Source organism: Platichthys flesus, chromosome 11 (assembly GCF_949316205.1).
Source record: "Platichthys flesus chromosome 11, fPlaFle2.1, whole genome shotgun sequence".
Lineage (NCBI taxonomy): Eukaryota > Metazoa > Chordata > Actinopteri > Pleuronectiformes > Pleuronectidae > Platichthys > Platichthys flesus.
The window spans coordinates 24,265,510-24,283,441 of record NC_084955.1 but is presented as its reverse complement, the minus strand read 5'-3'; the positions used below and the strand labels follow the sequence as shown (position 1 = coordinate 24,283,441).

General features: G+C 43.8%; 2 protein-coding genes across 3 annotated transcripts in view; both read left to right on the top strand.

The window, feature by feature from the left end:
• Window positions 1–269: 269 nt before the first annotated feature.
• sostdc1a (sclerostin domain containing 1a) lies at window positions 270–3,892 on the top strand. Its single transcript, XM_062399434.1, has 2 exons — window positions 270–514; window positions 2,718–3,892. Exons 1-2 carry the CDS (start codon window positions 319–321, stop codon window positions 3,164–3,166), a joined length of 645 nt encoding a protein of 214 aa, XP_062255418.1. The 5' UTR covers window positions 270–318; the 3' UTR covers window positions 3,167–3,892.
• Window positions 3,893–4,551: 659 nt separating this feature from the next.
• Window positions 4,552–17,932, top strand: part of crppa (CDP-L-ribitol pyrophosphorylase A) — a 33,382-nt gene continuing 20,001 nt past the window's right edge. Inside the window, exons 1-7 of one of the 2 annotated variants that reach the window (XM_062400104.1) lie at window positions 4,552–4,920; window positions 5,640–5,904; window positions 7,481–7,630; window positions 11,990–12,094; window positions 13,034–13,079; window positions 14,623–14,720; window positions 15,264–15,689. In XM_062400104.1, the coding sequence (XP_062256088.1) occupies window positions 4,691–4,920; window positions 5,640–5,904; window positions 7,481–7,630; window positions 11,990–12,094; window positions 13,034–13,079; window positions 14,623–14,720; window positions 15,264–15,473 (1,104 nt within the window). In that variant the 5' untranslated portion in view covers window positions 4,552–4,690 and the 3' untranslated portion in view covers window positions 15,474–15,689. Of the gene's footprint in view, window positions 4,921–5,639; window positions 5,905–7,480; window positions 7,631–11,989; window positions 12,095–13,033; window positions 13,080–14,622; window positions 14,721–15,263; window positions 15,690–17,932 lie in introns of those variants that run through there. The other variant, XM_062400103.1, reaches the window with a different exon arrangement.

Below are 17,932 nucleotides of genomic sequence, written 5' to 3'. Positions count from 1 at the left end.
CATCATCATCATCTTCATCCTCTTCACCACCATCATTACATTGCTCATCATCATCATCATTCTCTTCCTCATCATCCATGATCTGAAGCAACCCTCCAAAATAAAAGCACGAGGGCGGGTTTACATTATGAGTGGACCAATCAGATCGTTGGAACAGAGACACACCTGAGCTGCAGCCAGAGCTGGAGGCGGAGCTACAGTATAAAACCAGCAGTTCAGCGAAGCCTCCGCTGCGCTTCACCCAGCATCAGTGCAACTCAGCGCGGCCAACACCGTCACCTCCAACCGCTGCACGTCCTCCATCACCCAGAGGCAGACATGCAGGTGAGCGCGCACGAGTCGCTGGTGTTACTGTGCATCCTGCTGAGGAGCTGCCAGGCCTCCAGGAACCACGCCACGGAGCTGCTGTTCCCCCCGGAGGGCGCCCCGGAGCCCGAGGGCCAGAGCAACGTGTCCCTGAACCGAGCGCGCACCGGCGGCAGGGGAGAGGGCGGCGAGGCGCAGGAGAGAGACGGTGAGTGGAGGAGGAGGATGAGAGGAAGGAGAGAAGGAAAGGAGGAGAGAAGGAGAAGAGGATGCTCAGACATTTATTGAGGCTGGCAGAAGTTCTAATGAAGAATCTAATGAAAGTTTATCATCGAGCTGGATGATGTGGCCAAAAATTACATCCAGATAAAAGTTGATATCATTGATGTCGTTAATTATCAAGATGTACGTCCCGGTATTGTTTCTTTCAACTTTAAAGCCTATTGCCACGATGGAGAATTTCATAAAATAATAGAAATTCAAGTTTTAGAGCTTTAACAATATGGCCAAAAATCATATGAAGGTTTAAAAAATGTAAATCGTTGATATGAATAAACGTCATGACATGTCAAGACAAATATTAAGTTTTGTTAGATAAGTGAAACTGAATTTAGTTTTGTTATTACATTGTTTTTATAATGAATGGTTAAATTACATGGCATCTCTTATTGTATTAGATGTATAGCTGGGTAATATGGACCAAATATTAAATCAATATAAAAACAAATTCATATCAGTCGATAATAATCGTGATTAACATTTCTTTTAGGGCAGATTTTTTTCTCCTGGGTGAAAGTTGTGGTTTTAAACTTTTCATCGGAGAATGAGAAATAGTTTTGAAACACTTCAGAGATCTGAGGCGGATGATTTATGTGTTTCACCTCCTCACTGTGCACAATATACAAGTATTATATTGATATTTAGTGGTATTACTGTTGCGATAAGTTGTTCATCAGCAGACCTGATGTTAATGGATGTTTGTGCTTGTAGGTACTTTATTTTAAGTTATAATCAGTTTCTACTGCCAGCTTTCTCATTGGCTCCTTTCAGGTCTGGTGTTATTTTAATCCTGAGGAATCCTCCAGTGATGCTCTTTGAATGAGGGTCTGTGATCTGGTTACTTTCATGCAGTCAAACATGCTCTTTGCAGCTGATGAGGCCAAAATAAGGAACACGAATAACAGACGAGAAAAGAGGAGCAGCAGAAAATAATCTGTTCCATGTGACCTTTTGAAACACTTGTTCTTCTTTGCTTGATATAATTAGTTCTCATTCATTGAAAGGCGAAGACGTTCCAGAGCTCTTGAGAAAGTTCAAGTGTAGGCGTCACATTTCCTCTTATTGTCTCAGGATCTTCCATCATCCCTTTAATCACTGAGAAACTGTTTATCAAAAACTTCATAAATATCACAGAGTTTATTTTGATAGAAAGTTAAGATACCACAAACGATCCTGTTACTGCAGAATGTAATCCCAGTAGAGTATTGCAGACGCCCCATAACCCCTGATCTAGATCTGCACCAAGATTTAATTGGCTCTTCCCTGACACAGACCACATGCATCAACTAAGTTATGTGGTAAACTGTCCATTAGTTTTTTTGTAATTCTGCTAAAAACAAACCAAAACAGATAAAGTTGACAGAGACTATTTCACCTGGCAAGCTGTCGCTGGGATGCAAGGTGGTCACGGTGTCGATCATGGAAACCATGTGACCCCTGCAGCCCAGGAAGGGAGAGGGGGGGGGAGGGGTGTAAGACATAGAGGGAAGGAGCCTCACCCCTATTCATTCTTCAAACGCTGTCACAGAAAGGGGGCCATTGTCACTGAGGTGTATGCAGCTGTATGAATGGAGCTGAGCTCTGGTTACAGGGGTAGAGGAGGGGAGCAGGGGGACACGATGTCGCCTGCAGCACAGAAGTAATCCTCCTGGTATATAAATGGTTGATGCACTGGAAAATAAAAAGTTTAATTTCTTTTATGAAGTAGAAAGGTCACGATGCTCCTGAGCTCTTTCGGGTCCTGAGGCTGCAGAGAAGCTCATCGCCTATAATAGAGGATACTGTTCAGGGTAAAGAGCTGGATAGTAGATCATGATTATCATTTAGACATATGAGGTTTCATTATAATGTGACTGTGAGGATTTGCTGCTTTTCTTTGTCGAAGACTGTAAATAAAGACGGACGACATGCTGGTACTGACTCGTGATTGGTCACAAGCTCTGGCTCCAAATGACATCATCGGCACAAGATGGCTGCATCCAGGATGTTTTGGTTTAATTTCAGGGTTGTGGGAGGAAGTGGAGACGTGACGTCCATCTTTATTTACAGTCTGTGGTCAAACGTGAGACGTGACTGAATATGTTAGCGTGTTGGAAAACATCTCACAATTCTCCTTCATTGTGTTTCCACAGATCGAAGCCAAATCGGATGCAGAGAGCTGAGATCCACCAAGTACATCTCTGACGGCCACTGCACCAGCATCAACCCCATCAAAGAGCTGGTGTGCGCCGGTGAGTGCCTCCCGGCTCAGATGCTTCAAAACTGGATCGGCGGCGCCGGTGGCAGGAAGTTCTGGGGTCGCCGGAGCAGCGGCAACCAGGACTGGCGGTGCGTGAACGACAAGACCCGCACCCAGCGCATCCAGCTGCAGTGCCAGGACGGCAGCACCAGAACGTACAAGATCACCGTGGTCACCTCCTGCAGGTGCAAGAGGTACTCCCGGCAGCACAACGAGTCGGGACACAAGTTCGAGGAGCTGGCGGTGTCGCCGCCGCAGCTCCTGCACAGACACAAGTCCAAGAGCAAGAGGAGGCTGGGAAAGAACCGGCTGAGTGAGAACTGGCACGAGACTGAACCCTGAGAGCCGGCACACACACACACACACAGACTCTGAATCCACACACACCTGCAGGCGGACGTTGTCCAGAGCTCGCCATTGTGGATTATCTTTGACTGGGACTTGCTGTGAAGCTGGTTCCTCACTCCAAGCTCCGAGGGGCACGCTAAGGACTTGACGTTTGAATCCACATGGTTAAAGACAATGTGAACATACCTGGGGGCGCACAGTTTGCAGAGCTTCCCTGAACCCCTGAGCAAGGCCACATTGTCCCATGATGCAGCCGTGTGCTTGTGTTCCCATATTCATTTCATGCCAACACCAGTAAACGACACCAAACAAAAAAAACAATCTTATGTAAATAATTGTACATATATCGAATTCTTACTTGCCTTTTGAAGTATGGCCATGTGTATAAAATTGTACTATGTAAGATTTATGATGTATGATGTAATATATTTTTCTGTGGCAACATATACCATGATACATACGTGACGTCAGTATGTGGGTGAAGTCGGGAAAAGCTTCTTCATCGTTCATTCTTGTAATATCTTTGAAATAAAAATAACTTTTTATCACGTATTGTTGTCAGTGGAGAGTTTGATCTGCAGGTGGGTTGAGATGAAGGGTGAATATTATACATATTATATATAATATCACTTTTACTAAGGACAAATGTCTGTTGTACAAACAGAGGAAGTTAGGAGGATCAGAGAAATGTTTTTTTCTGGTGAAATAATTCCTCGTAAATGAAAATTTCATTATTTCTGTATAATAAAGTCCACACCAACATTAAGTAATGTCGAAGATTCATCTTGTACGTTTTTTCATTTATTATGCAAACTACACCTTTTCCGGGTTAACAGAATTTTCAACCTACTCAACTGATATTCAGCTTTAACTTTTCTTCTTCTGCAAATCAAGATCAGCTGTTGTCAACTTCTCTGGAATTTCAACTTGTGCTCTGCTCTCTGTCAATTTCAACATCATTTCGGCAGGAAATACATTTGAGTTTATTTTAAACCACTGGAGGATTGCTTACCTTCCTGGAAAAAAATAACAGATTTCATATTGCTATTTCTTTTTAACAGTCAGAAACGTACAGATTTTACATAAATCATTCCAATTTAGAGACCGTTATAGTCAAGCTAGACACAATACAGATTTAAATGCTTAAGATGCTTGAATAAGTCATTTGTTTCAATTAAATGTATGTTATTTATTTAATAAATTACTTAAATGTAATCAAGTAGAACGTACACGTTTATTAGCTCTTATAGGTTGTGGGATAAATATTAAACTGACATATTAGTGACCCACTAACAAGTATTTATTGAGTTTCCCATTTACGTAGGAAACAATACACAAACGACGTTTATTTTGAAAGTGTTTACCGGAACTATGCGTTTGAATCCAGCACCTTGACAGCGCTGTTTCTCCACGTTGCGGTGTTTACCTGATCAGAACCATATAATCCAGCCGGTGATGGACCCGTCCTGACCCTGTCTCCTCTCCCCGGGGAACCACACGGACACAAACCACATCATCATGGAGGACGAGCGCTGTGATCCGAACGGGCCCTCACATCCTCGGGCTTTCCCAGTCGGTGAGGCCGGGCGGAGCGAGCGGCAGCCCGGTGAGCTCCGGGTCGACTTCCCGGTGTCTGTGGTCCTTCCCGCCGGCGGCACCGGGGAGAGAACCGGGCTCTCGACTCCCAAACAGTTCTGCTCGGTCCTGGGTCGACCGCTCATCAGTGTCACCGTGCAGGCGTTCGAGAGGTACGAGCTCATAAAGACAGGAAGTTAAGATTCAACGTAAAGTGAATTAATATCCAGGTTTGTTATTGTTTATTATAAAGAGTCTGGGATACAGGGGGAGAATGACAGCAGGAGCAGCGCCCCTACCGGCTGGAGTGTGTCAGTGCATGCTACTGACACATTCACACCATCTTAATGTCTAACTCTAAAACCAAATCTTAACCTTTGAAAAACAAAGATGGTATTGAGCGAAAGGTGGCCCTCATAACTACAGATAGACATGTGCACACACACACACACACACACACACACTTCCATCTTAGTGAGGACAGGACACTACATAATTGATTTCCTAGCCCCTTACCCTAACCTTAACCATCCAAACTAAATTCCTAACCCTAACCTAAACCTAATTCTAACCCTTAGATAAATAGATGGATAGATGGATACTTTATTAATCCCGAGGGAAATTCAGAACGCGTCCTAACCCTCAAAGAACCCATTGAGAGTGAGGACCAGACAAATGTTCTCACTCTGTAGGGTCTATGCTTAATTTGGTCTTCGGAAAAGATATAATTACAGGAACGCAATACCTAAGTATTCACGTTTTCTGTCATTTGCTGCTACTCCATCACGTCTCAGAGGAAAATACTGATGTTTGAATCTCTGGGTGTTTGTAATCTCCACCTTTCCTGTTCTGTCTTCACTCCTCTTCTAAGCAGCAGTTGTTTTTCTTGCAGGGTGTCATGGATCCAGAGCGTCGTGGTCGTCGTTGCCAAAGAAAACATGGAGCTGATGACGGATATCGTCCAGCGCTTCCAGCACAGGAAGGTCCGGGTGGTGGCAGGCGGCTCCACTCGCCACAGGTCGATCTGTAAGGGCGTCCTGGCTCTGGGCGAGGAGGAGGAGGAGAGGCCGAAGGTCGTCATCATCCACGATGCTGTGCGGCCTTTTGTCGAGGAGGACTTTCTCTACAAGATAGCCATGGCTGCTAAGGAGCACGGGGTCAGTATCATAAAAGATCTTAACTTTGTTTCCGCCATGATAATGATTTAATAACTACAGAAAATGATTGAGCAACTTCTTTGCTCTATTTTCCAGTCTGTAATAGTGTAAAACCCCAAAATATAGAATTTACTGTAATTCAAGACACATAAAAGTAGCAGATGTTCAGATTTGAGAAGCTGCAGCATCAATATTTGAGATATTGCTCAAAATGTTATAATTTCTTTAATTTATCATTATTATTTTAAGAATCTTTCACTATTATTGAGATACTGATGCTGGAGAAATGTGAATTTGTCTCTATTTTTCGACCTTTAAGAACATTACAAATAGAAAGATGAAAGTAAAAGCTTAGATCATAGCTTCTACTTTTACAACAAAATAAAGCAAAAAGAAAACACTCTGCCAGAAATTATGTGAAAAGCTCCTTTTTTCACTGCAAACATTCATTCTTTTGTATGAAAAATTTCAGATAATCAACGTTATCTGCAAATCTCCTATTAGTGAAAATGAAGTGAAGATGTGTAACCTCTCGAGGGGCCTATGGAGGCAGGATGTGTCTATTTCCTGGAGCAGGTCAGAAAGATTATAATGCGCCTACAAGGAAACAACCAGTCAGCCAGTATTGCTTCATGCTTGGAGAGCACAGCACATTTAATCAAATCTCAGCCGTGGCTCATACTTCATCTCCTCTTGAGCTTTTAGCTAAAAACCAGAGAAGTTCAATTACAACGCAGAGTATAAACAAATCCATCATCTCAGCAGCGGTTATAGGAGCTGGAGTCAGAGCGTTCACCTCTCAAGGACTCACCGTGCCGCGTGAACATAAACAAACCAAACACCAAAACACGTCAAAGTCAAGATTTTCCACTTTCAGACCAAAGAAGACAAATAATCCCGGTGATCGGCCTTTTCCATCTCCTGGTAAACTGTTTATCAGATTGACACGTCCGCTGCTCCCGGTGGTCGTGTTGACTCCGTCTGTGATAAATGGAAAACACTTGGGCCGACGAGGGGAAGTTTGATAATGATTCATGTGCGAGGTGCAGCAGCTGAGAGGAGACGCTGGCGAACGCAGGTCACACGGATTGTGAAGAAGGCAAAGAGCTCACGGACCAACATGCACGACCTGTCTGTGTGTGTGTCTGTGTGTGTGTCTGTGTGTGTGTCTGTGTGTGTGTGATGAACTTTCACAGCAGGCGGCCTGGTCTTCATTATTTCATCCGGCTCACAACAGAAAGTCTGTCGGCGCCGAAGAGCAGCAGATTAATTCCGATTTTTTTTTTTCTGCCATGTGTAACACGCAGAACACATTCCATGCTTTCCTTTCATTTCAGTCCCCCCCCCCCCCACGCTCGCTGACTTCCTGCTCCTGGAAACTGTCTTTAATCATGTTATAGGGGGATTAAAATATTATCTCAGAAAAGTTGATCATTTTAGGTTTTCTCTGAAATGTACAGTTTTGAAAGAAATTCAACTTACAAGCTTTTTCTGAGGCTTTCTACTACACTGCATTTGTGTTTAAACTATCAGGAGATTGTATTATTAAAAACGGTATCCTCTTTCCTCCTCTCAGGCCGCGGGAGCTATCCGACCTCTTGTTTCCACCGTGATAGCCACCACGTCCGAGGGTTTCCTCGACCATTCCCTGGAGCGAGGCCGGTACAGAGCCAGCGAGATGCCTCAGGGATTCACGTACAGCGTCATCCATCAAGCCTATGAGAGGGTAGGAAGCTCACCGACTACAATGGGATTCTACCTGTCTGAAGAAAGGTTCAGTGGGAAACTGGTGCAATAAAACACCTCAATGCAATGAGTCCTACTAACGAATACATTGAGACTGTTGCACTACAGTTATCTGATGATTTTATGCAGCTGAAGAAGTACATGCAAGTCCTGTTAACGTGCTGTTTGCTGCTGCTGTGAAATATTTACAAAACAAGTCTCTGAAACCTCAAGAAAAGACAGTGAGGTCGAGATTTATGCCGTCAAAAATTACAGCACTTAGATGACAAAGGCCGTCCTGCTCCTCATACATCACAGCAGGACTTCACAGCCCCTCATTGTTCAGCTGATATGCCAGAACCTGCAGGGTTTCACAGCTTGTGGCCCGGGTGCTATCGCTTTCACCCGGCCTCCTCTGCATGTGGGAACGACGTGACATGTTCACACTGTGTGCCACGCTGCAGCAGACGTGTGTGTGTGTGTGTCTGTGTGTGTTTCTGTGTGTGTGTCTGTGTGTGTGGAACGAACAAGGCGAAGCTGGAAAAACTCTGTGAGAGCTCTGAAATTACACGGCACATTTAGGTGGATTGGGATTAATAGAAGTTGAGTGTGTTATAATGTGTACCTGAAAAAAAAAATGGAAAGAATTTACCCGCTGATGTAAGCTGTAAATGTGTGGATCCTTCTCTCAGAGCTGGGGCTTACTGCTGAGACTTGGCAGCGCAAACAAGTATGAAACTGGAGTTGCAGAGGTTGACCTTATTTATTTTTCAGACACTTTTGAGTTTGCTTTTTCAGCCTCACCTCCGTTAGATGGTTCTTGCGATAGCCACGTTTTTCGAAGAACGCAGCAAACTTTGAGCTGAGAGGTGATTGGAGCAGATATTTTCACTCCTGGCACATTTGGGATCTTAAGAATCGCTCTGAGAGCCTTGTTGGTTTGGCCTTTTCAGAAAAATGAGCTTGCATTTTGTACCGAGCTGTTCGAGGCCAGTCAGGTTTCAGAAATGAAGACAATCCGAGGAGGTCACCGGGGAGGTCGCCGGCGAAGGGGGAGACTGGGGTCGACTGAGAGACCGTGTCCCCCCTCTCCCCGGGTTGTTCTCCTCTTCAACCCTTCAAAAGACGGGGAAGTGTCAGGTTAGGACTGTAGGACATGTGCATGAAAAATCTCTTGAGAGCTTCACATTTGTAGCTTGACATCCATTGAGTGGAGGAGAACTCAGGGCTGAGGAGACAAAGGGGGAGACACTTTATCCAGGACGTCCCCACTGACGGCTTTTGTACCGAAGGAAAATGCCAAAGGTTAAATTACCTCAAGACCAAGAGCATATTCCTCCTGTAATTTCTCTCTTCAGTTTCCAGGGTCGCTGGAAGAAAAGACCCCTCTCTCTTTTATAGCTCGATAAAATATTACCCAGGTATAATCTCAGGTAGCACCAACTCGTCTTTGTCTTTTAAACCCAATGAGCTCATCGCCTCGATCCAAACGTCCATGAGATCTGCACAAACCGAGCTTTCCCAGCAACGAGTGAGTCGGTACAATAAACTGGGAAGTTATTCATCTTGATTAAGATTAGTCCAGGAAAATAAATCACAGTTGCCAGCGATGACGTAAATGCACCCACAGCTTCCACTGAAACTAGAGAAGCTACTTTTTAGTTTCAAGGGTTTCCAGTCAATATTCTAACAATGGATTAAATGGCTGTGAAGTGAGAAGCTTCTTTCACTTTCACCTGATCTGAAGTCCTGACATTTTGCTGAAGAATTCCAGAGCCACTGCATTTGAGAACACAAATGACAGAGGAAGTTGTTCCGGATATTTTCCGGAACCTTTCCCACCATCCAGGGAAAGGTCAGAGTGAGTCCATGTGAGAATACAGCAACATGGGTGTGTTGTTGATGTTTGGGTGTACACAAAACTGGAGGAATACAAATATATCTCAGGATGAAAAAGAGGAATGTACATGTATAAGACGCAGATGTCAACAAAATACAAAATGTAAGATTATAAGAAAACATTTTCCAGAGTTCATGCCTGAAACTTCTATAGTGACGGATCCTCATAGAATCATTGTCTTACTCTGGTTCCTGTCATAGACTCTAAATAAAGGTGGACGACGCGTCTCCACTTCCTCCCGTTTTCAATGAGGAGTCAGGGTTTATGACCTGTACTGCAGCCAGCCAGCAGGGGGAGATCCAGATGTTTCTGGCTTCACTTTTGAGGAGCTGTCATGTTGTCCATCTTTATTTTCAGCCATTTGATCCTAGTGGACAAACTTCTGCAGCAACCAGCAGCCACACACAGGTTGGGTAACAAGCTGAGGACCTCAGCGAAACAATTAGCAGCTAAACATCTACTGGAGCTGCTGGAGACCTTTGGCTCACTCATTCCTCCGCCTGTTTATGTGGGAATTCCACCAACACAGATTTGTCCCTGCCCCAGAAACATTTGTCAACATTTGTCATACCTTCACAATTATTTTCTTCTACTAAAATGTTCAGCTGATTATGAGAGACGTGTTTTCCCTCTCACAGCCAATGTCATGCATGTTCTTTAGAAAAAAATCCCCAAAACATCAAAACAGAATTTCCTCCTGTCTCATATGTCAAACTGTTTCTTTTAAAACCACGGAAAAAGTGATTAATGTAAATATGAGACTCAGCACATAAGCATAATTGCATCCGGACCCCCTGAAAGAAATAAAAAAAATGAATCAACCATAATGATGGATAATAATGATACAAACAAACAACAATGATTACAGTTGTTATAATGTTTTAGAATAATTATTTTCAATATTTACATGATTCAACTTTCCCGAAAATCTGAAATACACAAAGATCCTGATGCTTCACCCAGATGAATAATTCTTTGAATAAAATAAACAGAACAACCCTTGCAGTAAACTACAATTAGGTTTTTACAGTTTCTTGTTAATGCAGAAACAACACATCACTTCTTACTTTCTATCTTTCCCCCGATGTGGGAAAATAGCTTGTGACCTGGAGAAACCCAGCGTGCACGTTGTAACTCTCAGCTCAGGAAGATAAGAGTGTAACAAGGCCGACAGTCGTCAGCCAAAGAAAACATCGTCCTTCCGATATATCTGCTGAAAAATGTGGTGATGGCAGCTTCATGTACCGATCCTGTTTCTCTTCTGTGGAGACGCTGATCGCGATCAAGTGAAACAACTAAAGTGTCGGATCAGTCACAGCAGGTTTTAATTTCACTGAATCCACACTCTTTAAGAAAAGTGTTAAAGCAAGAAAACTAAACTCACATATACTGATGTTATCTTTTCTGTTTCTGCCTCATACCACTGCTTTAGAATGACATGTTTTATCATTTGGCTTGTCCCCCCCATTCATTTCATTAGGATGAGAGGTTAGAAGAGCCACCGACCAAATGAGCCTCATGACATCTCGTTGGTTGTAAAGATTCCTGTGACTCCCCAGTGTCCAAAATGACCCTTTGGCCAAATATCTGTAACCTAACTTTTCCATTGATTCAGGGACGAACAACAGAGGCCACATTGTCAGCTGACCCTTTATCACAGCTAATGGCAAAATCCAAACTTCAGATTAATGTGAATTTTAAACGTGAGAGGGTTTTCTATTGCTGCAGCAACAGATCGAACAACCCCAAAGTATCTCAATCTATTCAGCAGGGTACGATGTGATGTTTTAAAGACATAAACTTTAAACGTGGCCGGTATTGGCTCAAAGAAGAAGCTCTGATCTTTAGAGTGTTTTCCTTTGTTTGATGTACTGGTCATTTCAGGCACTGCAGGATTAAGTCTGTAAAAAAAGACCCGATGGCGATGAAATAAAAGGGATATCAAAAAGTTTTTTTTAGAGTTTCATCATGTATTTTGTGGAGTTGTCCCTTTTTCCAAGTAGAAGTTTCCACTGGTTTGATTTGTCCCACTCGCAGAATTCTCCCGCACACAGTCAGACGGGGTTTTTATATTTTTGAAGAGGAAGTGAGTTACCTTGCAGCTTCAGCTTCGTTCTGTACTTTGCCATTTACATTGTAGATCCCATAATAATCACGCACTCTGCTTTTCGCCAATAATTTGGTGTGGTGGTTGTCCGGTAGCTAGCGTCCTCCATTCTCATAATAAAACACTTTTACATGGATGGATTTACTTTATTGATCAGGTCAAGTGGGCTTGCAACAGGTCAAAAGTGAGCGCCCTCTGCTGGGGCAGGGGGTGAACTTCTTCAGACTGTATATGTTGAACAGTTTGGACCTTTAACCCCTTGTTGGACGGGGACTCGATAGAGCAACACAGTCGCTCTCTGCGATGGAAATTCACTGTCTGACAGTTGCCTCTCCTCTCTGTCCCCTCTGCAGTGCACCGAGTCCGACTTGGAGTTTGGCACCGAGTGTCTCCATCTGGCTCTGCAGTACTGTGGCACCAACGCCAAGCTCATCGAGGGGCCGCCAACGCTGTGGAAGGTGAGCGCGCCAGCAGCCTGGTTTGGGTCGGGGATCCTGGATCTGGTAACACCCTGGCGAGCGCAGCTGTACGCCTGCTACTTATTTATCGTGAGGGTACAAAGAAAGCTTGTTAAATTAAAACCGAAGGGTGCTGGCAGAGCAGAGGAGGAAATCCTAATCTCGTGAATGTGAGGGATTAAACGATTAAATCCTAACAATAAAAAATAACACTAATTGCCCTGAGCATTACTGTCCATGAAACAGTTTTGGTTTTATGTGTTGAGGTTTTGGGATTCCCGTCTCCACCCGGGTACAATGACCACGGTCAGAGTCGTGTTTGTTTTGGTCAAAGAGTTGAAGAACGACTTTTGAATGAGATTTAAAGAGCAACTTGTTTTCCAGACCAACCCTGAGTTCATGCTCGTGACAAATACAGAGCCGTGACCCCTCTACACGGGTCGGTGAGCCCAGAGCAGCTCCATCAAAAGAGACAATAACAAGTCATGTGGTGTTTTTATTAGCAGAGCAAACTTTGCTGAAATGGTTTCTCGGCCTCGGGGAAAGTCCCAGTCGAGGTCGGTTTCTGAAGAGATTCCTGGTTCCCTGGAAAGATTCTGTTCGTGGAAAAGTCTAATTAGATTGTTTCATTTGAGTAAAACTTTACAGATCAATAAAAAAGCAAAGGTTAAAGAAAAGCTTTGTGTGAAGCAGAATTTTATTAAACATCTTGTGACACTGGGAACTATTGACCTGGAGCATGAGAAGGACAATGTTTCTGGAAGGAGCGACTCCAGATGTCATTACTTCAGTACTTTGAGTAGCACATATCAAATAACACTCTGTATTTAGATGGATGGTGAATTATGAATACGTGGTTATTTTGTACATTTGTTTTTTAATGTTTTATCTTATAGTTTAGCCTTACCTCCAGAGTAACCACATTGCTTTGTCCTTCAGGTGACCTACAAACGTGATTTGGCAGCTGCAGAGTCCATAATCAAAGGTGAGTTACCTTCTTCATTTACCTTTGAATTATTTCCTGTTTGTGTAGAATGGAAATCTTCTTAGATTATCTGCACATTGTGTATTTTTTTTTGTTTATCTAAGAGTGAGAGCCACAAAGTAATTCATAATTTCATAAATAAATATCAAAGTCGTCCTAAAATAGTAATCACGAAGGCATTTATTATTTCTGAGCATGTTCAACAATAATGACAATTAAAGATTAATATTCATCTTAATAGAAACATAGTTCAGGAGAGACGCCCTTATGTAACATAGACAGGTTCTAATTAAACATATTTACAGATAGTGCAAATGAGGGATATTAATATTAATAGAAATATGGACTAAATACAACATTGTACCACATCGTCAGACACGAACAACGTTTTCACATCTGAACGTCTGAACTGAGCTTCACGTGTTTGTTCCATAGTTTCATTTGATCTGCTAAGTTTTGATTTCACAATTTTCCATGACATGTACGTCCTGTGGCCATCACCTGCGTCAACCTATACTTGACACTGATTGGTCTACATTATGTTGATGGAGGTGAAGACTGCAGCTGCTTCTTTTTCTTCTTCTATTGTCTCTACTTCCTGGGATTGGTCCGAAAGTCTGATCCATCAAAAAAGTGTTTTCACTCTTCAGTTGGATCCGGATCCAGATCTCCTGAACCTTTCACACCTGATATTTAGGTTCAGTCTAACTTCAAAAGTCTAAATGTCCAAACCAAACAAGGTGTGTGACTGAAACACAAAGGGACAAGTGCAGGACATAAAACCTTACATTAGTCTGACACAGTGAAACCACAGTAAAGCTCATGCATGTACGTATGTAGACAAACTGTACATGAAAGGCTGAAGGAGACAATGTTCTGACATGAGTGGAGTGTTTTGTGTGTTTTTTGTGCGGCTCTGTGTGGAGGCTGGGGCTGAATGGAGCGACATTCAACCAGAGTTGCTCTTCACTGTATTCAGAGGCAGAAAGTCTTTGTTGTTGCACAGGGAGGGTGGCAGCCGTCGATGAATACTCTCCAGAGCAAGTCGGGACAAGGGAGACTATCACAATCAGAGAAATGGAAATAAACACACGGCCCTATATTTCCCCCCCACCAGCACCTGGGCCAACAAATACCTGTTTGATGGTGACACACTGTGCACGGTGATTATTCCCAGAGCCTCTGAAGTGAATGAATTCATTGTGTGTGGATGAAAGTTCTCACATCTGTCACTTTGAGAAACTGTCAAGTGTTTCAGGTTGTGTGCGTTTGGTGTTTCATGGTTGTCGTGTGCACACATACCTGCGTACTGTGTTTGTGTTTGTGGCGGGGCTCACTCGTGGCTGTGTGTCCTCCTCTTGTGGAAGTGTGTGCACGTCGGTTTGAATTTAGGATTGTGTGAAAGGGACGTCCTCAGTTTTCTGTTGCAGTGGCTGTGGGTTCGAGTCCAGGATCTTTCGCTGCTCACATAAATCTCAGATTTGAATGTTTTAAAAATGTTCTCAGCTGAGTCTCTGACCGATCTCACGTCTTCCTCCTCCAGAGTCTCTGTCTGGGTCGGCCTGTGTGATCACGGGGGGATCAGCCGGAGCTGTGACGCTGGCTGACGCTCTGCAGAAAGCTGCTGCCGCTCTGGACATGGTAAGACAGTGACTGTAACAGATCAATATGCAGCTTGACTCCCGGCACTCGCACCATTTCATTTCCCTCAGTCCTCTCCCCGCTGTCCCCTGACCTGCGCCTCCCGTCCAGCCTCCGGCTCAGTGTCAGCTCCACTTGGGTGGCCCGGCAGCGAGCCTCGCCACCTGTGGTCAGGCTGCTTTAATGGAGTCTGTCTGGGACGTCCACACTGCAGCTTTCCCTCCTCCTCATTTTCACTCTACCCGCTCCCCGACCTCCACCTCTCGCTGCTCCACATCCAGGAGAGCAGATGGCAGCTCTATTTCCCGTATGGTGGAAGTCTGCTTGATGAATGGAGTGTTCAGTGATGAGCTCTCTCGCCTTCTCCTCCTCATCGTCCTACCACCTCGCTCCAGTCACACTTTGATGAGCTCCCAGTTTCCACCGCAGTTCGCATCCCTCCCCTCCGACTCTGAATAATTTTTGGGCAAATCAAATTCCCATGTTGTCCTCGACCCGTGTTGCAAACATCTCCCAGTTAATTTGTGAAATTGTTCCTAATAGACGATGGAAAACTGCCTCCATATGCAAAACGGTGCAGAGCGACAGTCTGAGATATTAAATCTGACGGAGCAGACCACACAGAGGCTCCACATGGGACGTGTTCTCTTTCACCTCAACGACTGTCGGGTTTCCCTCGAGCAAACCACAGAACCAGCACCTCCAGTCAACTCTCGTCTTTCTTTAAAAAAGAACGCAGAAGAAAGAATGTGAAATAAACTTTGATATTCAGCGTGTTGTTCATCAAAGCATCAGAGGCACAAGGTTCTGATCTGCCGAGCAAAGATGTGTTTAGAACATTAAAGTGATTGTGGACCTGATGGTTGCAAGAGAAAATGTATTTATTTTTTATTTATCTAAAGAGTTCTTAGGAATCCAGCTGAGAAACAAATGGACTGAAGAGAAACCATAAACTCAGAGACTCTAAAAGAGAAGAAAACCTCCTCCTCCTCCTGACATATTCATTTTTTTATTGGAATTTACATCTTTAAACTTTATCTTTCAGTGTGAATCTGGATTTAATCTGGATCAAATCTATATCTCATGCAACATCCTGCTGAAAGAATCCCTTCATCACGTTCTTACGGTGGACGTCTTCCTCTCTCACACACACAAGCTGCCAAATCCTCCACCTACACACACAGACACACACACACACACCTACACACACACACACGCAGGCACACACGCACACACACACACACTAGGGCAAAGGTAATTCTTCATCTTCCGCTACTTCCACTCCTCTTTCATCTCCCCCTCCATCCTCCTTCCCTTCCCAAACTCCCTGAAAGAGATGTATCTGGTTCCGAACACGCGCACCGGATAAACACACCACACAGCCCCCCCCCCCCCCCCCTCCTCCCACCAGCCACCTGAGCACACATGGGAACGGCTCCAGAGGCCGACCCTGATCTGCCTGTGGGGCCCGGCCCGGTCCGGCTCTGAAGAAGAAGATCTTGGAGCGAGTTTAAAGGAGGATGGACTGTTTGGATCACTCTGGAACACAGAAAGATAATGGTCTGAAGCACCACCCCCCCCACATTTGGCCTTTGAATGGCTACACCCAGGAAACATATATATGTGTCAGGATGAGCCAGGAACACACGTTTCTGTACATGAAACCATGTGTGGGTGATTCGTCAGCAGTGGAGATGACCGACTGGTGACGGGTGTGAAACACAAGCACATGAAGAACAGACCCAGACTCAGGAAACCCTGTGGACTCTTGAGTGAACCTCTGCAAACAGGAACATGTGAACACTACAGGTTGGATTTCTATGAAACTAGAAGCTCATTACTTTGTGGTGTGGGTGAAGAAACTGGCATATTTACTGACTGATATCTTTGAGTGACAGAAGTTTTAATTTAAGGGAACTGTGTGGCAGAAATGTTTCAAAGTTTCTGTCTTTCAACCAGGACATATTTAGTAAATCATATTTTAAGTATTAAGTATTACTATATGAGATATTTTTGTCTTAAATATTTAATACTGAGACAATTCTACAGTACTTTTCATGCCATAGTAAGAACCTATACGTCCGATATTAGGAAAAGTTTTATTAAACTGAATGATCAACTCCTTTATACAAGTGGAACCAGTTTGTGTGGGCGGAGCTATCTCTTATAATTAGGACCCATTATTCAGACGTTTGGAACAAGGGCTGAACACAGACAAGTGTTCTCTCTATTATCACTATCCTGTTTTATCTTGATATACGATAATGTTCTTCACATCAAAACCAGTTCTCCGACTCGTGTATCAACAAAGTTTTTAACGATTAACCTCAATCGAGAATCACATCCGTCATTTAGACACAAAGAAGCTGGGTCAGACTTCAAATAGGGAGCAAGATTTTCTTTTTGTTTGTCGGTTCTATCAGTGAGAAATGATGCTTTTCAAGCTTCTCTATGATTTCATCCGTCCATGTTAGTCCATCCGTCTGTCTGCCGCATACCTGAGGTTGGGTCATGGTGTCAGCAGGATAATTAGGGTGTTCCAGATGTTCCTCTCGCCCTCTGTTTGATCCCGAGGTGTTCCCAGGCCTGATGGGATATGTAGTCCTCCCAGCGGGTTCTGGGTCTATCCCAGCTCTCCTTCCCCAAAGCACCTCAACTCCGAGCTCCTTTTGACATAAAGGAGGAGCAGCCAATAAACTTTATGAATTGCCATTATGTCAGCTTAATTTTACTGGCTCCCAGTAGCAGAGAAACACCGAAATATTGCGTATTCGTGTAAAATGTCAATGTTTAATTATTTGTGACTAAAATGACAAAGAGTTGTTCTCATTCTGAACCCATCTGAAATTCAGATTGGTTTCTCGCTGGTGAGCTGATGTTTGTTTTTCCTCGGCCCCGGCCGTGGTGTGGTTGTCGAGCCTTCGCAGCTTCTTGGCTCTTTGTTCTGTGCCTAAATTTAAATAAACATTCCTTCTTTGGGATTTCACGGCCACGCTGGTTTACATCATGTCAAATTTCTTAAACTGCGCAAATCTACACTTCGGACTGAAATGATTTTCCTCCCGAAGCCACGGGTGGTTTATCTTTCTGGACCAATTAACCCAGCGACATGTGTTTTCCATCGCCATTTCACATTTCCAATTACTCTCTGTTATTTTAATGGGTAGAACAACTGTGTGTCAAAGCCAAACGCAGTCTGTGAATGTTTATTT